The following is a 13,907-nucleotide window of genomic DNA, read 5'->3' as shown; positions in this document are numbered from 1 at the left end:
GCAGCCAGCCTAAGCTGTCGGTGGACCAGAGACCAACACTTTCAGAAGATGGCACCCCGGATCACAGGGAGCATTGGGATTAGTGTCATTTGCCGATCTACGGAATCCTGCTTCCGTCTGGAATCACAAGACAGGCTTCGTACGTACATCCATACTCCACCATCACCTGCTGCCCCTGCAGCAAATGCTCGACTTTTCACACGGAATAAACTAGATCCCCCATGATAACTGGCCTGGGCTACCTAGGAGGCCACCCTGCCTGCCAGCCAGGCTCAGGCCTCCTCTGTTGCTGCTTCTGGCTTCCTCTCTTCCTTGACACACACTGAGTAGCACACCTGTTTACATTCCTTTTCTCGGAATGAATATGCATTGAGTCAAAGCATAACAAAGGCATCTTCAGACAGCATTGTCTTTCACTGGGAGAATTATGAACACAATTTAAAATCTGAATGTCTTCACTGGGAAAACCAAATAAAAGCATCTCAGAAAGGTATTCCATAATTACCCAATGAAACTGATGGAGAATGGTTTCTTTTATAATTCTGTTGTTATAAGTTTATCACACCAGTAGGATAAACTTTCCAGACATATAATAGAACACAGCCTAATTAGTACCAGGGCTGTGCCAGAGCCAGCAACACATCATACATACATAGGTACATACACACACACACATGTATATTATAGTTTATCGCTGGTGAAGGCAGGGAGTGTTCTAATTATACAGGTGAAAATCAAGTTAAGTAAAGCACCCTGGCAAGCTGGGGGAGACTTTAGTTCTGTGTTCATGGCCTATTGTTATTAAGTATTCAATTAGAATTTACTGCGGAAGAATCCAATTCCGTTGAATTTACTGTAGAAAACTCACAAACTTTTTTCTCACAAAGATTATTGTATTATTTAGAAGTTTTACAGACTTATTGACATGATCAAGAAAAGGACAAATTAAAAATGTGCAGCTAACATATTTATAAAAATGACTTTCTTTTAGAATTTCTGGAACATTTCATATAAGAAAGCCTGCTTTTCTCAAAGTTTACACTTGGAAAGTACATGAAGCAGCAGAAAATGCTTTCAGACTTTTAAAAGTATTTAAAGAAAAAGAAATAGCTGCTTCTAATCTAGCCAGAATTGCAATTATGATTTAAAGGGAAAACCTTGTGATTTATTTTTCTTTGGGCATGACTCACATAGGCTGGGTATGCTTGGATGCACACTGCGGGAGGCCAGCGGCGAGTGCCTCTGTGTACTGCGTGGTCCACTTTGATTATTACTTTCACCAGCTTAAACTCTGTAACATTTAGGCTGAGACTTTGAAACAACCACAGGCTCTGTCCAGCGCAGACAGGAACACAGATTTTAAATCAAGTAAAGGAGTAAAAAGTTACAACACCACAACACAAAGCAGAGAAACCCTGGGTAATCGAGTCGAACAACGACGGCACAGCAATAAATACACTGATTACGTACCAAGCTCAGCCGAGGAAAGCTCCTCCTTGCCCTCTCCTCTGCCCAGTCCCTTGTGAAGTCCCCTCAAGGTACTCTCCGCCACAACTCAGTCACGGCTGCTCAAGCCAGCAGCGCGATTTCAGTGCATATTTTACAACGAGGTTGCATACGATATCTGGAAACTCGGGGGACATTCTGATGACGAGATTTCAAGATGACATGATTGTTTATAATCAATTTGTCTTTAAAGAAAGAGTTAAATACTTCAGCACCCACACCAGCTTCCCTGCTGAGTAAGACTTTTTTATAAAGCACAATCAAACTTCTGAGCTGGAAGGTGCCTATGAAGGATTGGCAGTGTGGCCAGCACAGGCTGGGAGGGCCGAGTGTCAGGGGTAGCACCATGTACTAGAGGGACCCTTGGGACCCGGGAGACGCTTGGGTCAAACTCATTGATACACAGTGGTGGAAGTCCGTGTTTGCGGAAGATCCTTGCCCTCTGCTGCTCCTGGGGCAGGGGAGGTGCCCTGCTTGTTACCATCTGATCGGCAGTGGTTCCGCTTATCTGTGTGGCATCTTCATGGGTGGACTGGGCTGACTGACACCACCTACGAGAGTTTACAGCCCCACAAGCCTGGCACACAGCAGCAACAAGGACAGTTCTTGAATACAGGGATGGGAACACAGGCCGCAGCTGGGCACTTCACCCTCCCAGTCACACTCTGGGGGTCTCACAGGAGGGAGAACAGCATGGTTAGTACGCGGTTAGAGTCAGAAGTCACAGCAGGAGCGGGGAATGGCCTGTCTGTATCAGTGCCAAGGCTTCCTGCCTGCACTTTGGCTAGGTTCCTCTAAGACTGAAAAGTGAACGCGGTTCCCAGTGTTGGCCTCGGAAGATGGAGAGAGATGACTGAATTGAAAGCAGGCTGAACTGGTAATCGAGCTACTTCAGCCACTGATTTTTGTTAAATGAAGGAAAAAAAAAGTCTTAACAGGCAATTTGCACTGGCAAGTACCGCACGGTGGACACCACCACTGAGGTTCTTAGAGATGTCAGACGTTAATGAGTCTGAGCCCTTCGGCAAGTTCAAACTTCTGAAGCCAGAGTTTGCTCTCTTTTTAACACTGACAGTCTCAGTGGGGTCTGTCACTTTGACATGGTCGTTACTGCATGTGAGTCACCAGTGGTCTGGGTGTTCTGGATCTGGAACTCCCAATACCATTTGGAAAGCCGAGTCCTTACAAATCTTCAATGTTATGTTACTTGTTAGAGAAAAGAATAGAAACTGCTCATAATTACCTAGCTTGTGTGCTTTACGGTGCCTTTTCAAACTGAGAGTATAAATCATCGTACATAAAATCAAAATAGTTAATATATGTTTTCTGGCACTTTCTAGAAATTAGGCATGAACATAAAACATCTTATAAATTTATATAATAAAATAAATGTATACACTTTACTCTTAGATTACCATTGAAGACAGGAAAGTCACACATGTGGGCAGCAGAGATCACTGGGAATACAAATTCATGTTCGCAGCCCTTTGAGGATAGACACCATGGCTGCTGTCCGCACATGCGGTCTGGGTCCCAACATAAACATTAAGGCTCTGTTTAGAAGGAAGAGCGCTGGGCTTAAACAACGTCAGAAGTACCATGGTTGTCACTGGGAGTTCCGAAACTCTGACAAGGTTTCCGAACACTGTGGGGGAAGGTTTGAACAGGAAAAATAGGAAAAGCATCTAAAGTACCTCAAATACAGTGGAAAGATTGCAAGTGCGCTGTCACAATTAGGAGAAAAGACCCCAGAGCCTCCAGGGACACCCCACCCCCAACCTCTATAGCCTGTACCGTCCAGATGCCCAGGGACAAACAGAGAGATCTGGGAAGCCGGTGGGACCAGCGGCCTGTTCTCACCATCCTAGCATCCAGCGGAAGATGGTGCCAAGCCTGTGGGAGACCCTCCTTGGGATGAACCACAGATGTGGCCCGGTCACAAGTGGTGGAAGGCAGGATGATTTAGCTCTGGTGGCAGAGGAGGAGAGTGAGGAAGGAAACCTGGCTCCACAGGGCGGCAAGTATCCCAGGCAGATGGAATTTCAACACTGGCCGGTGGAGCTTCCCCTCACAGCCTGCCTTCCTCTGTGGGATGTGGAGGTCACATCTACCCGGGGTTCCTCGTGAGCATGGGGTCCTGCCCTGATAGGTGGGTCCATACCTTACTGCTTCAGAAACTGGGGAACAGCTGTGACCCTGTGCTTGACTTGGGTTAACTAAAGCAACATGACATTGATGTCTTATCATTCCACAGCCGAGTGGTCCTGGATGAGCCCTGATCACAGGCTCTGAGACTTCTGGGTTGCTAAAGCCTGGTGATATCTCTGCAGTGCTGCAAGTCCCCAATACTCTCGTAGTCATTCTCCTTGGGGACGAGGTGGCCATTGGTCTCCAGAGGGACCTTTTCTTCCTCTCTGTTTAGATTGTGTATGGCTTCATAGTCAGGCTCGGGTTCCTCACTGGGCCTCCTTGCTGGGAGAGGTGTGCAGAGGCTGTTGGGAGATTTCTCGAAGTCTTTCACAGTGGCATAGAGGTCATTACAGGAAGAGGATGACCTCTGAGGGGGTCCCTGCATGGACTGGCAGGTCAACTCTGGCCCTTTTGGAGACGGTCCGGGTTTGTGTGCTGACTGTCCGAGTTTATTCACTGAGGAATACATGGCCGAGATCTAGGTAGGGAACAAGGAGAAATGAACTGCTGGCTGGAGCGGCCTCCCTCCTTCCCACTAGGTGCCCCCTCCTCCCCACTAGGTGCTCCCTCCTCCTCACTAGGTGCTCCCTCCTCCTCACTAGGTGCTCATAAACATTGCCCCACCCCGTGAGTCACCTTTGTCATCCACATTAGATCTGAAGTATGGAACTAGAGAATAATCACACTATCTTCCTTTCTATAGATTAGTCATATTTGACTAACTCTATAAACCCAATTTTGTGGGTTTCTCGGAAGACCAGATGGAGCTACTGTGGCTAGTGGAAAACTGGTAGGGGGAAAGCCGGAGACTCACAGGGCTTCAGTGGGAGGGGATGGGAGGGGAGGGGCCATGAGGGGCACTCCAGAGATGGAGGTGTGAGGCAGAAAGCTGGGAGGCCCCTGAAGGGCCGTGGCAACTGGTTGTACCTGGGAGGATGGGGAAGCAATAGGAATCAAAGATGACTCCTAAGTTTTGCCTTCTGCAGCCAAGGAGACGGGTAACATTTCCCTTCCTTGGGAAGGAGTACGTGGGGCCTAGGCAGTGTCATCTGAAGAAGGCACATCTTGAACTCACTCTTCATCTCCCTACACTGCACTCAAGAGCTCCCAGCCAGGGACAAAGCCCCCACACTGGGCATTCCTCTCCAGCCACGTACAGCGGAAGTAGGGATGGTGTCTGGTGCTCCGTGCCCCACTGGGCATTCATTCCTCTCCAGCCACGTACAGCAGGAGTAGGGAAGGGGTCTGCTGCTCCATCTGAACCTAGCGCCATGTGTGTCATGGTCATGGCTTCTACATTTGGGAGGCACCACATAAGTCTCAGTTTTTACCCTCGTTCTTGGAAATCTACCATTTGTTTTTACTGGTGGCTTCAAGCAATGTTAGTCTTAGCCTGATTTCATTTTTCCTGAAGCGACCAGCATCCAACATTCCATTCAGAGACATTTTCCAATATTCTAGGCGGGATGAAATTCCCTACTCCCAGCCATCCTGACTTTGGGAATTTTCCAGCCCACTGACAATTTCCTTCTAGGGTGGCCCACCCTGGCTGTTGACTAAAGCGCCCTCCTTCTTTTCTGATCCTAGTTCTCCCTCCTCTTCATGACTGTCCAACCCTTCCTTCTGCACTGAGCGAGACTGGATTCCCTGGAGTTGGTGAGACAGGGTGTTGCCAGTTGCCCAGCCTGGGCTGTGGAACTGAACTCCTCTACAAGAGCAGCGCATGCTCTGAACTGCTGAACCAGCCCTCCAGCCCCTTGATGTCTCTATTTTTTAAGCACTTGTTTTTGGTTATTTGAAAACAACTGAAGTTTACCTCCTCTTCTGTAAGATTCGGGTCTTCTTCCCGAGACTTGTATGACAAGGAACTAAATCTCTGTCAAAAAATACAAATTAAAGTAAAGCAGTTTGAACCCGATAGCTGATCCTATCTACTGCGCATATATGTCCATGTCTAGACCAGGGCCTTCCGGGATCTCTACAGACTTCATGTATGCCCATGTCTAGACCAGGGCCTTCCGGGATCTCCACAGACTTCATGTATGCCCATGTCTAGACCAGGGCCTTCCGGGATCTCTACAGACTTCATGTATGCCCATGTCTAGACCAGGGCCTTCCGGGATCTCTACAGACTTCATGTATGCCCATGTCTAGACCAGGGCCTTCCGGGATCTCTACAGACAGCATGTATGCCCATGTCTAGACCAGGGCCTTCCGGGATCTCCACAGACTGCAGGCCATCATGTGTCTCTTGAGTAAGCTGCTGGTACACCGTGACTGCCCAGCCACACCACTGCTGTCTAGAGGTCTAACACTTCAGTGTGCAGTGGAAATCAGTCAGTGATTTCCAAACCCATGGTTTTGGTTCCTCATCACCAAGGGAGAGATGACGGGCTTTGGGGAGGGTGATAGTATATCACCCTTCTATACAACACGCCAGCATGCCACATCTGAGAGCCTGCCAGTATCACCAGGGAGAATGCCCATAGATCTCACAATTTCTCCTGGCCTTGTTTCTCAGTGATCCACAGATCTCACCCCTTCCCCTACCTTGTTTCTTAATTCTATAAGTTGGGCTCTGGCTTATTAACTATTTCTAACACTTAATTCTTGATTCTAACAAAAACATACTCATCCCACCTTCTCTCCCTGACTTTGACAGCTTGTTTCACCATCCCCCAGCGACTTTTCACTGAGCCAGGCCTTTAGTTACCAGGGCCCTCTCTGTCCTCCATCATCCCAGTTCCTAGAAATCCTTTCAGGCTAGCATTCATCATCCAAACTCTTCTTTTTAGATCGGATTTCAAGGATTCAACAATACAGTTGTGATGCAACTGTCTTTCCTGTTTCCCCTCCTGGGACCTCTCCTTCCCGCTTTAGCAAGTGTTTCTCTGTAGTCAGTCCTAAGTGGGGAAGCTTAGGTTCCTTCCCTGTTCTGAGACAGTGGGCAGGCCCTCAGAGTGGCCTGTGCCTTAGGTACTTCACTAAGACATCCTGCATCCCGTCCTTGCAGCCCATCGACTTGGTAGCTTCTCATCCTCCTCACCCACCCGCCATAGCACTACCTCAGTCACCTATGGATGGCCCCGCTTCTGGATTCTCTGAGAAAACTGAAAGGGGAAAATACATTTCTCTGGACTCTCCCTTGCCCCATAACAGCCCTGGTGTCCTTCTATCCCCTCCCGGTTACCACACGTGAACTTGCTTGGCATGTGCTGCTCTCGGCCGTCCCTGCTACACATTGGATTATGTCTCACACTGCATGTGAGTGCTATTCTGTCTCTCTCCCACTGTCTCCATCACTAGACCTTCTCCCTCGGTGGGGTCATCTCCACCAACACATAAACGTGTTAGACACCAAACAAACAGACAACTATACTTCCAGCTCCATCTTTCCCTCACTATTGTCCAGAGAAGCCTCAGATAACTTTCCTCTGCCAATCACTTCAGCTGAGTATCTACTTTCACACTATTCGTCTTGGTCCCAAATGATGACCACAGCAGAGTGATGGCTTGTCCTGTGTGTGCTCAGGTCTCCAGCAAGTCCCACCCTTTTTCCTGGTTTTTGTTCTTATTTTGGTTTCTTCTGCTGTCCTCCCAACCCCAGATCCCTGTTCTTAGGACTCTTCCGGTCCTAGTAGACACGCCTCCATTGCCATGAGCTTAAACAGTTTGGCGGCTAATTCTGAACCATGTGACTCCAGCCCCAGCTGCCCTGAGGTGTGTCAGCACCAGGGCCAGTCCTGATCTCTAGCGGAACACTACTCGAGCAGAGGACTGCGGCTCACCCTAGCCCCTGCCCTACTGGGATACTCTATCTTGATTTGCGGTGGTTCCTTGTGCCCACAGGCTGTGCCAGCCCTCAGCTCTTGGTCTCTTCTGCTGCCTCTGTCTTGCCCGGAGCCCCTCTAGTTATTAGAGCAGAGGAAGCTTTCAAAGCATGGATTATACTGTTGCTTTCTGCTGCTTTCATTCAGACCACGAGCCCAGGACATAACCAGACACCTGTCTGCAAGGTCTTCTCATCTTTGCCCATCTCGGCTTACCCCAGCCCTCCCTCCCACACCAGCCACTGAGCTAGCTTGGGGGCTTCCCGAGATCAAAGTGCACAGTGCCCCGAAGAGCACCTGCCCAGATTTCTCAGGCCCCCTAGATCCTGCTCAAGAATCCCTTCACTTAGAGGGAGGAGCAGCAACTCTACCCCCACCTGACTTATGCCCAATCTTCCTTATGTGGCTTTTCCCTTTAAACTGTGTTATGTCTATCTCTTCCCCCACTAAAGCTCAAGTTCCACATGACCTGGGATTTGTATCCATTTACACTTTATTCACTGGGGTAGAACATCTAGAAGGCCATATGGCATGTAGTGGACGCTCAATAAAATCTTTTTTTTTTTTAAATATCAAACATTTGACATTCCTAATTCGGTTAAAATTGGGATTGTTTGCATGGAAGAGGATCCCTCTTCGAGGTGAGGGATGACTGGATCCTGAGATGTGGGTCTCCAGTCCCTAACGTGAAATATGGAGAACTGCTCATTAACAATAGAAAGCAACCCTTCTATCTTCCGAATGCTCACTAAGAAGAGCTTCGCTAGTCCAGGCAGCGTACACTTACGTCGCTTTCCTTGTCTTTGGTTATAGGAACGGCAGAAACTTGGATTTTACCGCAGCTTATGAACATGTTTGCAAATACCCCGGAGGTGCGTGCGGCCGCCGATTTCACAGATACCATGAAAAGTTGAGACAAACTCAGAAGAGTGTGAAGAATGACTTCATAGACAGCCACAGGAAGGTTGAGCATGCCCTCCCTGCAGAGGCTGGACGTGAACTTACGACTGGAAGATAACCTGACATTTATCTCTGTAGATAACAGGAAACCTTATTAGCTGACGGAAGCGGGGTGGGCCTACTTAAACACTGGGGCATTTCGACATCCAATGTGAGGCTCCCTGTGGCTCAGAGGCTGTTGAGACACATGTGCCAAAGGCTGCGGACTGCTGATGGATCTTAGACCTCTGCTGACTAAACTTTTTAGAAATTACTTAAAAATATTACATAGAAACTAGTGAAAAATAAGACCCGTTAGTTGGTTTAGAGGAAAATACATACAACAAGCTGTGAGCAGAGACACTGAACATCTGGACTGTCTGCACAGGCCAGAGTGCTTCCAGCTGTGGGGTTCTGAAGGGCTCAAGTTATGCTGCCCAAGGAAGCCACACAGAGAAGACAGGCTCTGTGGGGCAAAGAATCTTGCCTATTTAGTTCTTAGTGACACTAATATTGATTTAATAACATATAATATAAATGCTGGAAACTACCCAAATGAGATATGAGAAAGATTTTGTAGGCATAAATCTTCAGCATCTTAAGACTTAGAGGGTGAACCGGCCAACCACAGCTTACACTAGCCCGGATCACGTCTCATCATTTCATGAACCTGCTAGTATCATATATACGTCCCAGGACCCGGCAACCTTTCCGTCAGGACAAAAGCCCACCTTGTTGTGTCCACTGGTCCCCTCCAGAGCTTGCTCTTCTGCCTCTGCCTCTTTCTTCTCTGGAAGATTTGCGTTCTCATCCAGAAGTTTAACCGGGACAGGTGGGGGGACTTCCTCTTCCGGGTCACTGGACGCTCCCAGAATGCTCTCTGCGTTGACGCTCTGGCGGCACTTCTTGTTTCTGTCCACAGAGGCATACTCAGCAAAGTCGGGTTTGCCCTCTGCGGGGGCGCCCTGAAGCTCCTTCAAGGCGGACGTGGACTTGGACTTGCCAGCCTGGCCTTTATCTGCCACCTCCTTGATCTCCTTCACAGTTTCATATAGGCAGTCCTCCACCATGTTCTCCTGGGAGGAGCTATCCTTGAGCACCTCGTAGGGCCCCTCCATGCCGGGCCCCGAGTCCCCCTCCACCACCCTGGCTGTGAGCATGGCGTCCACGGCGTTCTCTGGGGGGATCCTTGGCAGCTCCCGGCTCTGATGACTCTTGGGCTTTCCTGTGCTGTCCTGGGAGTCCAGAAGATCGGAGGCCGAGGTCTGAACTTCCTCATAATGCTGCATGCAGGTCAAGGTGCTATCTTCTGAAAGAACTGAAGAGGGCGGGTGTTAGCAACAGAGGAAGAGCACCTCTTAATAACCAGTGTAGGGCGCCACGATGCTAGACCATCAAGCCCGTGTTAACTAACCTGATGCTCAGCCACATCCCATTCCATTTAAAGGGAAGCCAGCCTTGTATTCCAGGTCCATGATTTAATAAACGATGTGGGCTAGCTACACTCTGACTCATGGTTCCTTTTATTACTTACTGTTACTCCTGCTGAGACCCACGGAGGCAGAGGGCCTGACAGCGCACAGGGTCAAAGAAACATTCCAGGCAGGGCCAAGTGCTTAAAGCGGCTGAGGCAGGAAGACTGAATTCAAGCGCAGACTGGGTAACTGGCTTAGTGCTAGAGTGCCTGCCTGTAGCTCACACCAGGACCTGCCTCCACCCCCAGGTTAGAGAACAAGCGAAGTTGACAAAATACCAAAAATGGGGCATGCGTGTTACCCTCGTCTAACTGGTCCTTGCCTCTGAGGGAGTAGGCGCTCTTCTTGGCCCGTCCCTTGTCACAAGTCACTTTCATCTGGCTGTTAGGACAGAGGTGGAGCAGCAGCAATGCACCTTAGATCTGTATCACCAAGGGCCAGACACTGTGCCTAGGCCCCACATTTTTGCCTCACAGAGGCCCAGCCAGCATGTCCCTGGACTGCCTCTAAAATGGTAACCATGATTCCTGGCAGTCAGTCCTTATCACATGGATTTTGAGTGTTGGCCAGATGCCAGGGACTGTTCAACCCAGTACAGACCCAGAGGTGAGCAGAATAGAACCTTCTCTCAGAATTCTCACAGCAAAAACGACAAGTTCTTACTCAAGTAGACCTCACTGTAGGGAGATCAGAGACAGTGTACCAGCTGGGAGGGCTCCCGAGGCCTTCACCTAAACCACGAAACAAAACAAAACTCCAGCAACACCAACAAACCAAGAAAACCGAAACAAGAAAGGGGGAGCATGTGGGAAGAGGAAGTGGTCGGTAGGAGTGTGGGTGGGGGGTGAGGGTAATGAGGGTGGATGTGATCACAATACATTATATCCACGAATGGAAATGTAAAATAAACTGCTAGGAAGAAGAACAGAAAAAGAAACATGCAGGATAATGCTGTATCCTCAACACTCTGGATTTAGCATTCCCAGAGTTCCAGGTCCTTCTGATCCCGCAGGACAGCTCCTGCTGGGCTCCAGTTATCTGGTCCCAGAACAGAGGGGCACTAGCGTTCTGTAGACCCCTGAGTTTCCTTCATAAAGGGGGAAGGAAGAAGCCTTGCCCTAGGGAATGCAAGCCACATGGACAGCAATCATTGCGACTACGCCTGTCAGTCAGTATATACCGTATGTCAGACAGAATGGTGTATACAGAATGCTGAGTGCCTGCCCTGGAATCACGCTGCCTGGTTCACGTTACAGATCCCCAAGCTCTGTGATAATCAAACCTTGGTCAGGTTATTAATGGCTGTGTGACAAGGATGTGACTTCCCAAAGATGTCCTCATCCCAGTCTATGGAAACTACATGCTGTGTCACGTACCAAATTGCATGCATGCGTGCGTGCGTGTGTGCACGCGTGTAGCGTGTAATCGGCTGACCTTGAGAGGGGTAGAGGAACTTGGTTACCTAGACAAGCCCAAGGGATTACACACGGTCCCAAAGGGTGGAAGAGGAAGGGCAGTAAAAGATTCAGAGATTCAGGGAGAATCCATGGACTACGGGATACGGCAAGAAGTGACTCTCCAGTAGCCCCTAGCAGGAGGTGGAAGCAGGCTTGCGGACATCTGGATATTAATACTGCTCACACTTTTGACCCTGATAGTCGTAAGTTAATGAACTTTCTCCACTCAAGGTCTGTGGTGCTGTGATGCGCAGCTGGGGGCCGGAGACGGGGACTGAGTGCTGCCTGTCAATGGGGGACTCAGTGAGGAGTAGACGCTTTCAAGGCTGGAGCAGGTGACTCTACCCACTTCTAACAGCCAACAACCAGATTCCTGGTGTCTTTATGTAAATTAGACTTCTGGCTAAGACTAGTGGTCATAGTGACCAGGTAGAGTATACCCTTAGTTTCTGAGCTACCTTTTTTCTTTATTCAGAAAATGAAATCTTTATTTCACATGTCTGGTGTTCTGCCTGCATATATGTTCGTGCATCACTTGCAAGCCTGGTGCCTGTGGAGGGCATTGGATCCCCTGGAACTGCAGTAGTGGATGGTGGTGAGCTACCATGTGGGTGCTGGGAATTAAATTCAAGTCCTCTGGAAGAGCAGCAGCAGTGGTGATGGTGGAGGTGGTGGTGGAGGAGGAGGTGGTGGAGGTGGTGGTGGAGGAGGTGGTGGAGGAGGTGGTGGTGGAGGAGGTGGTGAAGGAGGAGGTGGTGGAGGAGGTGGTGGTGGTGGAAGAGGTGGTGGTGGAGGAGGTGGTGGTGGTGGAAGAGGTGGTGGTGGAGGAGGTGGTGGTGGTGGAAGAGGTGGTGGTGGAGGAGGTGGTGGTGGTGGAAGAGGTGGTGGTGGAGGAGGAGGTGGTGGAGGAGGAGGTGGCGGAGGTGGTGGTGGAGGAGGTGGTGGTGGAGGAGGAGGTGGCGGAGGTGGTGGTGGAGGAGGTGGTGGTGGAGGTGGTGGTGGTGGAGGTGGAGGTGGTGGTGGAGGTGGTGGTGGAGGAGGTGGTGGTGGTGGAGGAGGTGGTGGTGGTGGAGGTGGTGGTGGTGGAGGTGGTGGTGGTGGAGGTGATGGTGGAGGAGGTGGTGGAGGTGGTGGTGATGGAGGTGGTGGTGGAGGAGGTGGTGGTGGTGGGGGAGGAGGTGGTGGTGGTGGTGGTGGGGGAGGAGGTGGTCGTGGAGGAGGTGGTGGTGGAGGTGGTGGAGGAGGCGGTGGCAATGGAGGTGGTGGTGGTGGAGGTGGTGGAGGAGGCGGTGGCAATGGAGGTGGTGGTGGATGTGGTAGAGGTGGTGGCAGTGGTGGTGGGGTTCTGACAGTGGTGGCCCTAACTGCTGAGTCATCATTTCAGCCCCGTGATCCACCTTATTTGAAACCTAGTACGTTCACAGTGATATCTCTGCAGAACTTACTGTCGCCATTGGTGAGCACCCCGTTCTGTTCACTGCTGGCTAGGGCATCTGTTGTCAGGCTGGTTGCTGAATGGCTGAACATCTCCTTGTCAGAAGGCTGAAAAATCCAAATACATCTTTTGGTAAGAATCTGCTGTGTACCAGAGGAGGACACTCCTAAAATCAAAGCAGTCAAAAGCAAATCCCAGAATCCATGAATTAAATTAGGTGAGTCCCATGGATAACTTAGCCACACTCAGGTGTCAACGTGGGGACCATTCTGAGCGATGGAGAATGGCTAAGCCTATTTTTGAAGGTGTGGTTCTGGATTCTCAGGGGCACTGGGACTCTTCCGGGGCTTCAGGCAGTGCATCTCACCTGGTGGTTACAAGTGGGCTACAGACACACTGTTTTCCTTAGCACACGGCAAAAGGAGACCACAAACTCTTGTGGTCAGAACAGATTCCAGCAGGGACCAATGTCATCTTTGTAACACAGGTATTGCCAAACAAACAGCAAAGCATCACTGCTCCTCCAGACAGGAGGAGACTGAGTCTGTACCGTATTTAAAGCCATACATTTCTGAGGCTATTTCAGAGCTAGTCTCTGGCTTCAGGCGTCACCGAAAGGATCATCTACTGAGAGATTGCTTTGCGAATCTTTCCTGTTCTAAAAGACACAGAGGCACTTGGAAGGACAGGCAGTTTGCTCCTCTGGGGTGATGGTGGTGTACAGACACTGTCTGGAAGGAACTACATGCTAGGTGGAGTTGTCACAAGGGGCATGCAGAAACAAGCTGCTCCTAGATGCAGGTTACGCTACTGGTCCCAGAGAGCAACCCAGATGGGCACACGACGGACCCCATCCTTTTCACGTTCATGGCTTCTGCTGCCCAAGACACAGCCCGAGCTCCAGGATATCACACGGGAAATTCTGATGTGTCCTGCAGAGAAATCTTGGGTAGTTGGCCTCACAAACTTCCTGACTCTGATGAGAAATCAAATAACAGATGGAAAATGGTCCCGATGTGTGGTGATGCCCGAGTGTCCACGGAGTCTGCTCTACTGGGCCAGTGCTACTCACACC

At 49.8% G+C, this 13,907-nt stretch overlaps 1 protein-coding gene across 5 annotated transcripts in view; it reads right to left on the bottom strand.

Moving 5' to 3' along the window:
* Window positions 1-2,862: 2,862 nt before the first annotated feature.
* Window positions 2,863-13,907, bottom strand: part of LOC121432405 (phosphoprotein associated with glycosphingolipid-enriched microdomains 1) — a 142,269-nt gene continuing 131,224 nt past the window's right edge. For 4 of the 5 annotated variants that reach the window (XM_041630364.1, XM_041630363.1, XM_041630362.1 and 1 more), the window contains 4 exons: window positions 12,843-12,939; window positions 9,197-9,783; window positions 5,513-5,572; window positions 2,863-4,174 (listed from right to left, as the gene is read on the bottom strand). In XM_041630364.1, coding sequence (XP_041486298.1) covers window positions 3,812-4,174; window positions 5,513-5,572; window positions 9,197-9,783; window positions 12,843-12,939 — 1,107 coding nt within the window. In that variant the 3' untranslated portion in view covers window positions 2,863-3,811. The remainder of the gene's footprint in view (window positions 4,175-5,512; window positions 5,573-9,196; window positions 9,784-12,842; window positions 12,940-13,907) is intronic. The other variant, XM_041630365.1, reaches the window with a different exon arrangement.

Source organism: Microtus oregoni, unplaced genomic scaffold (genome assembly GCF_018167655.1).
Source record: "Microtus oregoni isolate MIOR12 unplaced genomic scaffold, Mior012 000034F_ref0000314, whole genome shotgun sequence".
In the NCBI taxonomy this organism is placed as follows: domain Eukaryota; kingdom Metazoa; phylum Chordata; class Mammalia; order Rodentia; family Cricetidae; genus Microtus; species Microtus oregoni.
This window is presented reverse-complemented; position numbering and strand designations above follow the sequence as displayed.